We start from the raw sequence: 16,983 nt of genomic DNA, 5'->3' as shown, positions 1-16,983 counted from the left end.
CACTGAATAATACAAGCTGTCATTACACAAATACATTTGCACAGTTCTGCTTATTTTAACCAACTGATTTTCTTCCATCTGACACAGCAGAAAAAATCCATTTCTACCTTCAGCCTGCTTTAGATGACCTCTGGGTTTATTTGCATTACACATCTCACCCTGATACATTTAGTTACTTGTTTCAGTGACCAAAGACAGGGAACATTCTGGGGTGAGAGTAGCAATCTTGGACATGTGATCTCATATAACATTTCAACAGCAAACACCGGTAGGCATCACACGTTAAAAGTAGGAAAAAAGGTCTGACATCATCTTACAGCTGCACAGCACAGTTATTTCCACGCCAAAAAAAACAGTAAAATGGACAGTAATACAGGAATTTGATATGCCATACCAGGAATTTGGGTAGGCGTTGTTCCCACATACTGTGCACAAAATAATTCTTGGATATAGAGAGGGATAGAGAAACATACTGCTGTACAAAACACTGAGGATCACTATTCAATAAACAGTAGCCTCTGCATTTCCTTACTTAAGTATCCAAGTCAGATAGCACAGGAGACCTCTTAACTGACATCTGAGAGAAATTTTCAGGTATCTGCCACAGGCTTTTTGTGTCTAAAGATTACTTGATGCACGTAAGCAGGAAATAGGCAAGAGATGAGCTAATTGAAAGAAGGACACTTCCTGCTTCAAGCAAACGGCACTGACACACGTGATGGAGTACAGAAGGAGTCAAAACAGCATGAAGGATCGCAACAATACCTATCAGATGCTTTCAAAATTGGTGTTTCTAAACAAGTAAAGGACATGGGACAATTCACCTCACTGAACAGGTCCTTCATTTTATTACTGTGCTGCAGATAAGGTGTCAAGAACTTAGAAGAATCCACTTTTGTCCGTATCGTCTTCTTTCTGACCGGAGGTGCTGCTTCCTCACCAGAAGTTTTCTCATACTCAATTGTATGGGTGACGGTTGTGGGACCTGTGAATTCTGTGCTACTGCTCTCAGTGATCTCAGTGACCACCTGGGAGTGGAGAAAAAAATAAACGTGTTTTAATTGTAAATCACAGTTTTATTTTCAGCTTTTTTCACTTCCTCTGATACAGAAGGATGCTCAGTTCTTATCCCCAAACCAGCTAAGGTGTACAAAAGTTGTGACACTTACTTCCGCCTGGGATGACCCAGCAATGCCTACTTTATACGACTCAAACTGAAAAAGTACAAGGAATTAAACAACTGGCTGATTTTTGCATCAAACTGATACAATTATTCTCCAAAGGAGCAGGAAGAGCGGGGGCTGTGTTCCATATGCACAACTTTCACGGGCATGAGGTGGTTTCTCAGATGGGACCACCCACAACCAAAACCAAAGCATGAAAGGTGCTCTCAGTGTTGAAGAAGCAGACATCACACAGCCAGGTTTCCTAATGACGATACTGAAAGCTGAGAAAGCAGGTCAGAGGTGCACACAGTCGTCCACAATGATCATCTTCTTCTTGTGAAAGGAACGGACGCTGCAGATCCCAAGTCTTTGGGATCCTGCAGCAAATCTGTGATGCACCTGATTGAATAAATGCCTGGAATCCACCTTTTCTCCTAATGCACATTTTCTCACAGTCAGATCATAATCATGGCAAAGATATAGTTGAGATACACATACATTCATTTGATCAAGCATCCACTGGAAAGAAGACCACAATTAATTTAAATCACTCATACACTTTTTTATCATGCTGTAAGAGATCATTTTAATACGAAGGTTCTAATCCAAAGCATGTTAAAATAATTATTACAGCTGAAAAATGTGCTCTGAAATTATCTGAAAAACAAAGTATCAAGCTTTATTTCATAATCAATAGCTTAAACAAAACAAATGCTTTGAAAAGGAATGCATGAAGGTCAGATTTCCGACAGTTACTTACATTAGTATGAAAAGAAAATACACCAAGCATTAAATATTAACTTGGCAAATACACAAAACTTAAATTACAGAAAGGTTGTTTATTACGTGAACATTAATTACATTTCACTAATGACGCGTCAGGATGTTAATAGTTACTTCTGCACCACAACAGATTAATCTCTTCCAACTCATTTCAAGTGAGCAAGTGTTGGTTTAAGTTCTGGCACTGAAAGCACAGCACAGCTTGAAACCTGCCTAGGCAAGATTCAGAAAAGCGTTACTTGATGTTAGGCTCATAACAGAGTAGTGAATCTACACGCTTTCTTGAGAAGTTGTAGCATATTTCTAAAGCTTGGAGAGGCTTCCTTCTGAAAATAGTTAAAAAAACAAACAACAAAACTCTTCCCTTTTACCTTCCTAAGATAACTCCTAGGCCCGCATGATGCTAATGCTATTAACTGCACTTACAGCTGATGGAAATACATCCAACCACATCAGCTAAAAAGACATTCACTCTACATATGTGATTCTTCACTCTACAATACTGTTTTCAAAATCTGAGGCAGATCTGACACAGAAATAGTTGTGCTATTGCTCCCTTTAAATCCAGTCTGGCTATGGATTTTAAAACACCTGACGAACGCAGCGGTTAAAAATGACAGGCTTTCTTCTAAAGCGCAGCCTTCAATTACTTGCTCAGATGGTATCAATCATATTATATGAAATTAAAACTATAGTAAAACTTTGGGACCAGATCCTTCGTCTGGAAGGAACTGCTAAGATTATGTTTCAGCATAAGCCTATGCCATAAAAAACATTTCATGGTAGCAAAGAGTTGCTTACATCTATACTATCAGTAGAGCTACAAATGATGGTAATAACTCCATGGTAACTCATATATTTGTTACCAATGACATAAAAAAAAAAATCTCCACCACTTTGCAGTGGGAAAAGAACTGATAACACAAACTAGATTCAGGCAGAATCTTTACATGCTCCTTTTCCTAACAAGCTGCATATAGTGCAGTAGGGCCCTGTTATTCATACATACGTATCTAGCCAAACTCACATCCTCAATAATTCTGTTCATCTTGTAACACTAATGATTAGATTTTGCCAATATGTTACCTAAGTAATGTTTCTGCCTGTCTTTCTAGTTAAATAACATAACCTGCTGCTTCATTCTGTCAGCTCCTGTGCAAATTTAGCTGCTGGCCAGCAGCAAAGGGAAGAGCATCAGCGAGACAGAGAGCAGGAAAGAAATCGGCATAGTCCTTTTCTATCAGACACATCCTCAGCTCCTTCTGATGGAAAACAAACAGTGGCAAACAGTGCACATCCAGGTTGAATCCCAAATGCAAATCTAAAAAACAGATGGGACAGACACTCAAAAAAAGCTAGAAGCCCTCTTGGCCAGCCCACAAGAAGGTCTTGAAGAGGAAATAAAGGATACTGAAAGCAACTGATACCTATGTGCTCACTATGGAAAACTGATCCTCAGAATGCAAAAGGCCACTAGTTTAGTATTACACATTAATTACATATAGAATGTAATTAATGCATATATTAATCGCATTCAACTTCACAGGAACCTTTACCTCATATGGTTCACCCTCCTCAACAATTGTCTCCTCAATGTAGTACTATTAAAGAAAGGAGAAAAAAAAAAATCATCGTTAGGACAGATCATACAGAATAGCAAACTGTTCTCTCTCTTAGAAAGACTGTTTTAAAAACACACCTCAGGAGAATCAAGACTGCAGTTTGTAAAGATGTTATTAAGTCCTGAAGATCTGTTATTGTTTTTTTGCACTGATTGGATTTATTCCTTATGTTCCTTAGTTGATCTTCCTCCTAATTAATTAATGAAGGACCATTATCTAATGATCCATAACAAAGGCAGATGATGACCACACTGAAAGAAAGCATCCAGTAGAACAGGACTTCCCAAACATTAGGCAATATGCCAAAGGACTGTAAGAGAATTCTCTCTCCAAGGCTGCCTTCAGAGTTGCTCCTACCTACAGATGAGGATCTCCACAGCTCCACGACAGACCCCAGCCATTTCTGGCTGCCAGTCAGACTTCCTTCTACTGATCAGAATTCAGAGCTCTGCAGTCAGCCAATTTTCTACTCACTTAATTTTCCACTTATCCAGCTCTTATCTCATCAATTCAGTGAGATTACATGACTGTTTCAGTTCTCCTTCTGCAGTCCAGGTACGGATCAACTGCTGTTCTTTCCTCATCAACAGCCACAGTAAAATTACTATGAAAAGCACCAAGTCTGGTCAGCCATGATCCACCCTCAATAAACAAATATTCACTGCTCCCCATCACTTTGCTCTTCATGCGTTTAAAAATGACTTCTTAGGTGATCTTCTCCATACCCTTCTTAAGGATTCAAGTTCAGTTTATCCTTGGATCCTCTTTCTTGTCTTTCCTGAAGTTGGGTATAACAAGGCTTTTTCCAATTATCAGGAACTTCCCCACGATACAAGGAACTTTTGAAGATTACAGACAGTAGCCCTTTGTTGACATCAGCCAGACCCCTCAGCACCCCTGATCTATCCCATCTGGTCCCCTGGAACCATACACATCCCAGCTGGGGAAGCCATCCCTAACTCTGTCTTCCTCTACTGTGGATACTACATCATTACCACATCTCTACTAAGAACCAGAGACCTGGAAGACCAGAGAATAAAGAATAAAGCTTACTAAAATTGATGCAAAAAGAAAACAAAAAACCCAAACCAAAAGAACAACAAACGAACAAAAATACCCACAACAAAAAAAAAACCTTTAAGCAATATGCTGAGGTTCTCTGTCCACTGAACTACAGTCCCACAGTCTTACCTTCCCTCTCACTGCCAATGATAGCACATTCCTGCTGCTCTGCACATCCCTTGCTGGTTTGCCCATGCATACAGGAATGCACTTGTTAACATCTTACATCTTCATCTGCACTCCTCCAAAGTACTCAGCTCCCATTCCCACCTTCTTTTGTGTCTGAACTCAGCCAGGAGCTGCTTGTTCATCCATATCAGCCTTCACTTGATTTCTGCACACTCAAATGAACAGTTCTTTTGCCCTGAGGAAACTGTTCTAGCAGATTACCCAACTCTCTTGGACTATTCTCAAGAGATCTTCCCAAGAAGGGCCCTGCACAGGCTCTAATTTACCTTTCTGGAATCGGTGATTATAATTCTGTTTGCCTCGTTTGCTTCTCTCAAATCTTCAGCTCCACAGTCTTGGTTTCTGCAGCCCAGGCTGCCACCAACCTTTCCATCTTCCTTTCCATCTTCCACCTGCTCTTTCCTGTTCAAGTGGCACATTCAAGCACAGCATCTCCCCTAGACAGTTTGTCAGCCATCTGCATCAAGAAGTTTGTCTTCAGCACATTCCAGAAATCTCCAAGCTCACCATGCACAGCCACACAGCCCTTCCAGCAGACATGGGGGATGATTAAGGCCACCTGCGTGGCTTTGTCCAGCTGCCTAAATAAGGCAGAGCTGTGAAGCAGATCTGCAGGTGAATCATCAGCCTTCCTCCTTTTGCAGGCAGCTTTTCCCCCCTCTCCATCCTGAAGCCGTCGTTTAAGCAGGGTTTCCAGCTGGCACGCCATTTTTGCCACGCATGGCTCAGACTCTCATCACAAAGGCACTGCCAGCCCTGACAACACAAATCCTTGCTCGACTCTTACCCAAGCACCCTGCGGTGCCACCCGCCCAGAGCAAATGGGGCAAATGTCTCCCACAAGACACGCCATGATGGTTACAGTGCTTTCACTCTCCACCTTTCCCCATCGTAGCCAGAAAGAGAATGCACACGAAGCAGCTGTCGGGCCGTGCTGCAGCCAGAGCCTCTTCACAACCGGGGACCGTGTTGCCGCCCCGCTCCGCCCCGCCACCTGCCCCGGTCCCTCCGAGGCCACCCCGAACATGGCGGCCACCCCGAACATGGCGGCCACCCCGAACATGGCGGCCGCGCGGTGGCGCCATGCCGACACCGGGACAGCGCTCCTGGCGGCAAATGGCGGCGGTGCTGAGGGGCGCCGGCCGGGGTTGGTGTGCCGCTCTGCTTCGGTACCGCAAAATCGCGTCAAGGTGCGCTAGAAGAAGCAGAGAGGTTGCCCATGTTTTTTGAGTTCCCCTCTCGTTCGGCTGTTTTGAGGTAATTCCTGCACGCTGACCGCTGTTCAGTTCTAACAGCGTCGTTCGCTGGAACCTCACACGTGGCTGCAGTGCTCAGTGCACTCCTCCCTGAGGAGGAAAAAAAGTCCTAAAAATCCTTCACGTCGGTCTCTTATTCGCCAACGATATCCTTTCAGAAGATAAATTTCTGATAGAGCGCTCATATTTTTGAAGTAGGGCGCTCACATAAAAGAAGGGCTCTCGCTTAAAGCAAACAAACAGCAAAGTATTAAGCTGCCTTAAAGCTGCACCAAATGTGCAGTTTCCCCTAATTCTGGCAGTGAGGGCAGTGTGGGGTTGATCCAGGTGACCTGCGTTCAGGAAGGCAGTCATTGGAAATAAAATAATAATAATAATAAAGGAAAAACGAGGCAGGCCTGTGTAGACATAAGGCCCAACCTGCTGTAATTCAAGCATCAACAAAGAAACAAGCATTGACAGAAATAAACAAATATTTTGTCACAGAGATCACATAGTAGTTAGGAAGCATGAAGTCAATCTCGAGGGACTTCGTAATGGGAAACAACGAAGGACTGCTGTCCTTTGGACTGGGCTGTGCAGTGTGTGTAAAGATGGATGTTATGAGCAGTAATGCTTGTTTCTCAACACACGTTTAGCTGGTAAACTGCTTGACTTCATTAATTATTTGAAGTTTTGGAAGCTGGCAGCCAGGACCCAGTACTGTAATGAATGCTGCCTGAAATCAGCGATCCGGTGGGGTTGGTGCGGAGGTAAGAGTCGTGTGATGGCTGCGTGCAGTACATTATTTCTTTCCTCAAATAAGTGCTGAGTAGTTCGTCACAAGCACTTAATCGTTTCATAATACAAAATTTCATTTCATAATAATAGTAAAGTAGCAGGTCTTTGTTAATGTTTTATACACTTTTAATCGCAAACGTGTTATTTCAATGGCACAGAAAGCTATAATTACCCTAGTTCTTGGGAATTCTTTGAATTCAGTCACTGAGACTTAGTAATTAGTCATAAAACTGTTAGTTTAAATGCCCAATCAACTAATTAATGTCTGACATGGCTCCACAGACATCTGCAGGTTTAGGTGTAGCTCCATCTTGGCATCTGATATGTTGGAGGGAGAAAACTGCACTGGGAAGAAGCAGAAGCCAGAGAGGGGCTTCCAAAGTCATCCATGGATTGGATGACAGAGGGCAAGCCAAGGGGGAAAGAGATGGCCCCTGCATCTATAATTATGCAGGAGAGTAACCACAGAACCTTGTGATGGGGGTGTGAAATGGTTACAATCCTTACTTAAATGCACAAACCATGACAGGAACCAGAGAGATTTTGCTCTGCAGATAGCAAGTATTTGTTGCTGTTGTCTTTTACTTATCAAACCATTTGATAGGTATCTAATCATACTCTAGTCATCAAATAGCAAACGACGAGTAACCATTTATGTTCATGAGCAGCATCTTGGAGAAGTAATTAATATTCCCATTCACGAGGCAGAAAACAATAAATTCTACTCTCAGATTTTCTTCTTACCTCCACAACTTCCTCATATTCTTCTTCCTCCATTTTGAGTGTATTCTTCTGTCTCTCCCCAGCTCACTGGTGATGCAGGAAATGAAAGTGTGAATACACAGTATTAGCCCACACTAAAAGCTAAAGTCAAGTTCTTGAAGTGCATAGGTCACGGTTAGCAACTACTGAGATTATTACACCATTATTGGTTAATCAAGGGAAGAACTTGAACAACATAAAAAATTAAAGTTGGGATCTACCATTACTTTGTTTCAGATGATGGTAGAGAGCCACTGGATTAATGAAAATCAAATCAATGAAAATTAAAAGCGAAAAAATAAAAATTGAAATCAGAGAGACGAGATTTCTTGAAGTATTATTTGACTTTTTTCATTATAACAAAGTAATAGGAAGATTTTTCTCTATCGCTATTTCATACAATGTTGTTGCATTATTAAAACTCCTCTTTGGATGGGAGCTTTGTCTGCATATTCTACTATATGCATGCACAAGTAAAAATGCAATGCATAAAGAGGCTGTATGTATATTTTTAAGCGACCTTAAGTTAATGAGGCAATTTTGCTTTTCCCAGCATTAGCCTATGCAGGTGCTTTGGGTTCTTTGAACTCGTAGCTTTTTTCTCTCTATTTCTGCATTCCTGGAAAAGATGAAAAATCCATACACTGGCTGAATTACAAAATACAGATGACTGTCAAAACCCTCTGAACTGATTAATTAACACAATGATTTTGCTTTGGGGCGCAGTTCAACTTTCCACCAGAGAATACAGCTCTGTTTCTAATGTTGGGAGGGGATGAGGCTTTGGAACAGCTGTTCTGAGTCCAAAGATACTTGCCGTGTAAGCTAATACTGCCAAATGACGAGGTGGTTTTGTTTAGCTGGCTAAACAGCAATTCCTTCTGAGGCAAGTGAAGTCTAGTAATGCAGGTTAAATATAGGAACATGGAATACTGTCCCTTTTTAGTCTTGGCGTGTTGAGAAAAATTACAAAAAAGAAATGAAGAAAGAAAGCGTTAAAGCAGAATATTAACCATTAAAGCAAATGAAGGATAACTCAATCCACTGTCCTGTCCTATGACAAAATAGGCCGAAGTTTATGAACAACTATATAGCAGCAGCAGGGGCTTGCACTTAGGGAGCCTCTCCACACAAGTGTCACTATTCCAACCGCCAGCTGCATTTCCAAAACACAATTTCAGGTCCTTTCCTCTTGCTGCAATTTCCAATCATTCAGTTATTCAGCCGGACAGAAAATCTGAGTCCCATGGGCAGTGCACAACTGCTACTCTGAAAGAACTACAGAATCAAGAAACAGCTAGGACAAGAACTAGAAGTGAAATGTGATTAAATGTTCTTACCAGCAACATCTGGTAAATATCCTTAGGAGCAGAGCCTCTCCAGTCTTCCCTCTAGAGCAGTGCTGGGTGAGAGCAAGCCTGGTGCATCAACCTCTGGTGACGCGTGTGGATGGCACAGCCAATGCGGCTCCAGCCCGCTCCAATTTCAGCCCTAAATATACTTGGTGACCCCAAAGGAGGCCACCTGTTCTCAGCAAGATGACAGAAAAGGGAGCTGGGCGCTTCTGTGCTCCTGGGGAAAGCAAAAACATGCCATAGCTTGACTACACTTCAGCAGGTCTCTGCTGAAATGGATCCCAAAGCAAATCTAAGGCAGCTTAATGCATTCTTTTTCTTTTTCTTTTTTTTTTTTTTTTTCAGAACTGATCAGAAGAATGAGTTTGTATGGACAAAACAGATCTACTTCCTACATGGTACCTGAATCAAAACTGTCCAGATTCAAGAATCTGTGAACATCAGGGAAAGAAGAGTCTGGACTTCGGACCAAATTTGTACTAAAAGTCTATCTTTAATTTCACCCCTAAGCATATGTAAAGAGTTTTATCAATTTAATTTGAGGCAAATCACATATCAGTAGTTTCATGAGCAGACCTAGGAACACAGAATCATGGAATCACCAATGTTGGAAAAGACCTACAAGATCATTCAGTTCAACCACCAAAAAAGAAAAAATGAAACCATGCAGAAGAATGCATAAATAGAAAGCAGTATGACTGCTGAAGAAAGACTAAGAATAGGTGCTAAGTAGATTGAGTGACAAGCAATTGTAATGCATTATTTTGGAAGGTCAGGAATGGAACAGAATCATGGTAATGATAAGAGACTTTTTACATCATCTGTCTGGCCCACCATCACTACAGGATTGCTTTATCTCTTTAAGGAGGCGCGTTTAAAAGCCAATACCGACACTCTGCTTCTCTTTTCATGTACTACAACACATAATTCAATAAGTAATTGTCAAAGGCCCATAAAAAGCACCTTCTTGTTCCTTAACTCTTTCCAGAAGTTAGTATTTATATCCAGGTGAAATGTTTCATCTACTACTCCTAAGGATTTTATACGTTTTGCTGGGCTGTATGTCCTTCTCTTTCTCCTTAAAGCAAGCCATGTGCTTTCAGTTATTTGCATTTTGCTTTACTGGGCCATCCTTCCTCCTTTTAGTAATGTTTCTGTTTATAGAAAAATCCTTCCATTTTTTTAAACACCTCTTGAAGACGTCCAGAAATTTATTGTAGCACATTAATGGATTTCCACTAGAGGAATGTCAGCCCCATCTCTTGCTCTGTAACCCTGTTCCTGTGTCTGTGCATCCCTGAAATAACTCATGGAGTCATTTTCCTCCAACCTGCTGCCTCGATTAGACGTGTAACACTTTATGTATTTGCCATTCTGCTCCTTAACTCCATGTCCCAGGGACCAACAAACTGCATTTTCTGTCGTTTGCACCTAAGCCCACAACTTTTCTTTTTTGGTGTAGGTTTAATGTTCACTGAAGTGTTTACCTACAACTCAGTAAGGGGGTATTTACACACCTGCCTAAATATAGATAAGTTATTCTGTATTTATATATAATGCGTAAACACACGTAAATGTATCTTCACTGTGGAAAATAACTACTATGCTGGCTTCTTGAAATGTATTCTAATGATACATAGGGAATATCAGCAAGAATCACTTGTTGAAGTGGAACATGCATGAGATAAATGGAAGAATAATGGTTAATATTAATTTTTTTCTATTGCTTCCACTTCCAGTGAAAAATTATGTCTGCACCTTGGATTTCAAGCCACTGTTTGCTGGAATATTCAGAAAGCAGCAGCCTGAGCCTGACTTTCCAGAGAACAAGTATTTCAAAGGCAATAAGAAAGTTCTGCTGGGAGATCGTGGCAGGTTGGATACAGGTTAGCACACCAGACTGCTTTATCTACAGTACACACGTATGTATATACTCAGCAGTTCTGAACTAAGAATTGGGAACGGTGCAAGATGAGTGAGGCAGAGGAAGATATTTTGCATTTAAATTGCCCAAGATTAGAAGGCGGAAAATATTTTCTTAGCACTTTTAAATATTGAGTTCAGTCATTATTAATTATTGAACAGTAATCACTTCTGGCAAGGAGAAAGGAAGGAAATAGTGTGCAACATTCTCTAGATTTATTTAGTAGTTCTATAATAAAAGCAGTGAAAAAACAGACTATATGTACTTGCTCCCCTAACGCACAGCATTCACATACAAAAACACTGCCTTTTATTTTTCTTTTCCCTAGAACCACAGTTGGAGCCTTTTCAAGTTCCTTTGGAGAGACAGCATTCCAGCTATGAAAAATACATGACATAACGCCGGAGCCTGATCTGTACAGAGGACAAAATATGGAGGATCAATATGTAAAGACTAAAGGGCAACCACACTGGGAATCTCCACTCCTGTAAGACAGAAATGTAGCTTTCTACAACCACCCCTCGGTAATGTTTCTGCATTGATTTAACCACTAATTCCCTTCTATTTCTTTTACAGTGCATCTCTCTTTGGATTCCACATCAGAGTTCAGAAGAATTTTAATTCTTCAAGGCTAGATCCCCCATCATGAAGCTCAGGCAGTACATATCACTGCAAGCTGGCAATTGCTCCTTGAAAGAGAGGACTTCTTGATTCAAAAGACTTTCTATCCAACCTTGCATCTGTTTGACTGAAAATACACGGGAAATCTGTTGTGCTGAAGATTTATGTGGCTTCTCTATGTCTTGCCCTTTGTGTGGATAAGCTTACTGACATCAGAAGTGCTATATTTAACCTCCTGAGTTAATCAGTAGACCACCCGGACTTAACAAACATTCTATCATTGAAAAAGGACATATTTGAATACAACTTCACGCCACTGTCTCTATTTCTGGACTATTATTATCAGCTTTTCATTCTTCTCACCTTTCTGCCTGCCAGATTTTGCACGGAAAAGTTGGGACAAAAAAGTGAACTTTAGCATTTGTGGGACTCCAACCTGAGCTAATTGGGTACCTAAAAATCTCCCTTGGAGTGCCATCTCTATCAAAAAACCTAAAAGTGTACCATGGACTGTAAGACACAAAACCATGTTAGCTTATAATACACAACCTGCGAGATGCTAATATTCAACCTGAAGGTGCTGGAACCATAAAGAAGCCATAAATATGAAATCCATTTATTCTGGGAGGAAAGCTTTAACCAAAGCTCATGACACCAGAGCCTTGGAAGCAAAATAATTCCTGCTAAGTTAGCTGTCAGTGGTGTCTGTTGGGGGATCCACATGGTGGAGGGAACCAGTGTAGAAATGTGAGACAGAAAATCCACTAATAGTGAAAGAGGGAAGGGGTGGGAAAGGGAAGTTAGGTAAGAGCTTCTCCTTGTCACACTGCGCCCTTTTACCTCAGCACTCACGGTTTGCTGGATAAGGAAGGCTATAAGAGAGAGCTGGAAGGGACTGGAATTAAAATCTTGATTTCCCTATGGAAGTTGTTAGGATTTACTTTTATTCCGTTTTTCTTACAGTTCCTTAACAGGTGGGAGAGAGTCCCTGTAGTGACAGGTGCGTGAGCCATGGCCTGTCACAGGCTGCAGCAGTCACATCACTGAGGTACGGGTGCTGCAAGTGCCAGCATAGTGCAAAGACACTGAAGTCTGCATGAATATCAAGGCAGATCATTACCTCGTGTTTTTTTTTCCCAAGGAATGCTTATTAGCAGGTTGAGAACCCATATGGGCTTGACTATCTGTGGTTTCTAGATTTGGAATGAGCTGAATGATGGTGTCAGGTGCAAAGTACCGATTCACACCAGGACAGAACTACAGTATCAGAAGCACGTGAGCAAGGCATTGTCAGGATGCGAGTACTGAATCTGTGTGCCACTTCAGGCTGGATGTGGCTCTGGGCAGCCTGGGCTGCTGGTTGGCGACCCTGCACACAGCAAGGGGTTGGAACTGGATGAGCATCGTGCTCCTTTGCAACCCAGGTCATTCTGTGATCCTATGATACTTGGCGGTATAGCACTGCTAGAGTGAAGACATATCTGCACTTGGAATGAACACATACCATGCATCTCTGCAGCATCCCTCTTGCACCCTAATAACTAAGCAATGGTTTTAAGTGGACAAGCGTATAATCAAAGAATATTAGGATGGTATAATCACAAAATAAACAAGAGAGTTAGGCAAAGCAGACTATGACAACCAAAGAGAATAAATGGAAGGCTTACCCCTATCCTGGGCTCACTCACAAAACACCAGCAAAGGCCATCTCCAGAAGAGATCCTTCCCCACTGGTAGCCAGCTCTTAAATGGAGCTGCCAGGCTCCTCCCCTTCCAGCAGCACGGGTGAATTGCCTTCACCTGTGCTCCTCTGGCTGATCATTGCTCGCCTCAGGTGATCAATCAGAGGTTCAGGCCGTGACTCAGCAGTTCCCATACAACGAGCAAAGAAAAGGCCCTCTTATAAAACTAAACTTCATTTCTCAATATTTGCCTTATCTTTCTTTCTACTCACTATGTGAGAAAAGCCAAATATCATTTTAGAATTATGCAAAAGCCACATCATTAGGATCCACTGTACTCAAGGAAAGAAAAGGTTACACAAGTGAGTTGAGCTCGTGCATTTCTAACGGTTCAACTGAGCTTTCTTTTAATTAGCTGCAGGTGCAGCACTTACAGATGGGGATGTGAAACTCGAGGGATGTACCAATGTGTTCAAGTTCCAGTTTGGTGCACACCATACCACAGACACATGTCTGTGCAAATATCTCTTCCTTCTAATAGTTTCAAAATGACTAAGAAGGGAGTCAGACTCCCTGCCTTGTACTGATCCCAGAAGGAGAGGAGTCAGTATCTAATTATGAATGGTTTTGTAATTCATTAACAGCTGACTAATTAACTCACTGGAGATCTTAAAACAAATCAAAAAAAAAAAGGACACAAAGAGAACCTTCTCTTTCTCCCATTCACTATTGCTTGAAATGCTCATCCATTTGTAAAAGACAACAAAAACAACCAGGAGCTTTATTTTTCATACCACAGTCTCTTCTTAATATCACAGAGCCAGCCAACCCAGACAAATATTTGTAAACATGGCTTTGTGATGGCTGTGCTGTAGGAGTGGTTGGTTGGTTGCTGGAAGGAAAGGATACGCGTTCTAAACAGATGAACTTCACTTGTTACTGCTGTGCTACTGATCATCTTTCTTCAAGTATTAATAGAAAAGATTAGATCATTACAAGTAATATACCCAGGGGCAATGCAATCAGAATGCCACCATTAAGTCATCTGCAGCGTCTTCTCCTCTTGTTTATTTTTTGATGCTGACAGGTTAATACACTCCTGAAAGCGACCGCTTCGCATGTCGCCATGAGTCAAGTAGCCTCTGCAGGAAGAGAGGCAAGGAGGAGAATATTGGCGTGAAACCAAAACTAATTTCATCCTTCCTGGAAAATCCAAACAACCATCAAAGCCAATGTTTGATGACCTTGGGATGCAGGACTCCAGTCTCTAGTAGAACAGCATCACCACCAGAGGGTGGTGAGGCACTGGCGCAGGTTGCCCAAGGAGGCTGTGGATGCCCCATCCCTGCAGGCATTCAAGGCCAGGCTGGATGTGGCTCTGGGCAGCCTGGGCTGCTGGTTGGTGACCTGCACATAGCATATCACCATGAGACATCCACACCTCATGAACAGTCAGCAGCTGCCTCTTTGGTTTGGTTGCTCCCAGCTCAGTCTCCCATTTGCATGAAGGGCAGTTCTCCCTTGGCAGTATCTGCCACAGCCTCCACTGTTCCTTGCTTAAATTCTGCTGTTAACAATCTCAATTCAGCAGCAGGGCTTTGCAGGTAGGTGCCAGGGAACAAAGAAGATACACTGATGATATCTTGAACGGTACCAAACCGGTGCTCACTGTACTGATGTGTAGCTCAGAATTTCTAGCTTTTGGAAAGAATTTATGTTGGTGTGGACTAGGAAAGGAAGGGGAGGTTCTTTTCATATCTTTTCCCTTTCACTCTATTTATAAGATAAATAAACATATATTTTTAGAAGAGACGTACAAACACCAACTGTAAATCCCAGTGAAAAGCCACGTCTAGCAGCCAGAATTTCAGTTCTTACCCTGTCTGCAGCACTTATCCTTTTGGCAAGTCTCACTGTCGTGCAGTGAAGGTAATACAGCTCTTTTAACAAACTTTGTCATTAGTACTACTATTGCTGTAAATCACAACTCACAGCAACTACTCTGAGAGTTGTAGCTGCTGCCTTATATGCAGGGTGATGGGTAATAAACAGCCACACAGTCAGCAGCTGGACTGCTGGCTGCAGAGCTGAGAAGCTCTGGGTCACACAGGTACATCATCAGCAGATAATTGTTCTCCCTTTGTGTGAACAGGGTGGGATGAGGACTACACTACAACACATCTTTTTGGTGCCCACTCTTTCTTGGCATTGATGATCCCTTTTCCTTTCACGCCTTGAGGTGCGCTGTGATTGTGCTTAACCCACTGAAGGAAGAAATCATTTCTTGGTGGCCCTCCTCAACAGTTACAAAGCAGCTGCTGTGGCACAGCCCAGCTTTGTCATAGATGTAGTTCTGCCTGGACTTTTCAAACTTACCACTGGTTTCAGTACACATGTATTTTTCCCCCAGCTGCTTACCATATTGAGCACAGACAGTGAATACAGAAGCTCTTCTGTGGTTTCTTATGGAATGAGCTGAAACCATTTACTGAGAAAGCACAAGGCAGCCCAAGTTCATTTATATCCCAGTCCACATTCAGACCAGTTATTGTCATCACATTAAGTCTATTTCTAACGAAGCTTGGCAGCAGCAAAGTTTCATGTGGCTTTGAACAGCACTGCCAACTTTCCACATCATCCCAACAGCAACAGAGAAATGGATGGACAGAAACAACCATCATGTAAAGGCATTTCCTGGCAGAGGTCATGAGAGATGCAAGGACAGAGCTGAACACAGCCTTTGCCTTCAGCAGAAATCATGACCAGTCCCTCATTTGACATCACCTCTGCTGCCTTCTCAGTGCAACAGTTATGCTACTATCTGTCTTCTCTGTGGCATCCATTCTTCCAAGGGGTTTTCAGATTTGTGCAGAGCTCACTCATGAAGCACCATCATGCACTGATGCTTGGTCTCTCTCACTGGGAATCCCTCTGCCACCCCAGTACTGCAAGCTGGCTCACACACCAACTGAATTAGCATGCATGCAATTTAGCAGAGACATGGGCTTCTGAAGGAGTCATTGAAGGGCACGGCCACAAGAACTGCCAGAAAAGATCAAGATTAGCAGAGTGCATAAAGCACTTTGCTCCCAAAAAGATACTCTGATCACTAAATCCTCCCATCAATGTCCATTCATGGACATTGAGTCTCCTTAACCTGAAAGATGCCAACTTGACAACTGGCTAATAGAGTGCATGGCTTTACAAGAGCTTCTTTCAAAGTGATAGCCTACATACTAATGAGAGCAGGATATGTCAATCTCAGTGTTAGGGACTTTACTAAACCAGTGTCTTCAAGAGCTGTTCTTAGAAACTTCTCCCTTTTCTCTGCTCTTTTAGCACATTTCTATGTGAGGTTACCAACACCTCCACCAGTAAAATGAAGGGGAAGGACTGCAACATGCTTAGCATTCCTAACTTGCATTGCTGGGATGGTATCTCATATCCTGAAATACAATCTGCACTAGTCCATCAAATATTAGGAGTCGTAACTTGTGGCCAGTAGCGCTTTGCAGAAGCAATTCCCAGTGGCAGAACGCTCCATGAAAGGTCATTAGCACAACACAAAGGTCACTGATGCAGCAGCCACTATGAGAAATCCTCTGGACTGTTACTACCAGCCCTAAGCAGCCCTCCATTGCTCGTATTGCTCACCTCTGCGGTGGCGCCAGACAACAAGATAACAGCTTCATTAGTGCAGTCAGTGAAGTCTTGTTCATTGCATTAAGAAATGGCACCACAAGTAATATTTAACTCATCTGGTGTTGTGCCCCTCTGTACT

General features: G+C 42.2%; 1 protein-coding gene across 1 annotated transcript in view; it reads right to left on the bottom strand.

Moving 5' to 3' along the window:
- NEB (nebulin) overlaps positions 1-7,635 on the bottom strand; it is a gene marked incomplete at its 5' end in the record, with an annotated part of 124,401 nt that extends 116,766 nt beyond the window's left edge. The window contains 3 exons of the mRNA XM_079538983.1: positions 825-1,028; positions 3,506-3,550; positions 7,603-7,635. Of these exons, the coding sequence (XP_079395109.1) occupies positions 825-1,028; positions 3,506-3,550; positions 7,603-7,635 (282 nt within the window). The remainder of the gene's footprint in view (positions 1-824; positions 1,029-3,505; positions 3,551-7,602) is intronic.
- Positions 7,636-16,983: the final 9,348 nt, after the last annotated feature.

The sequence above is a fragment of the Tetrao urogallus genome (assembly GCF_951394365.1).
Source record: "Tetrao urogallus genome assembly, chromosome: 8".
NCBI classification, from domain to species: Eukaryota; Metazoa; Chordata; class Aves; order Galliformes; family Phasianidae; genus Tetrao; species Tetrao urogallus.
The sequence above is the reverse complement of the archived record's forward strand: the minus strand, read 5'-3'. Positions and strand labels throughout refer to the sequence as shown.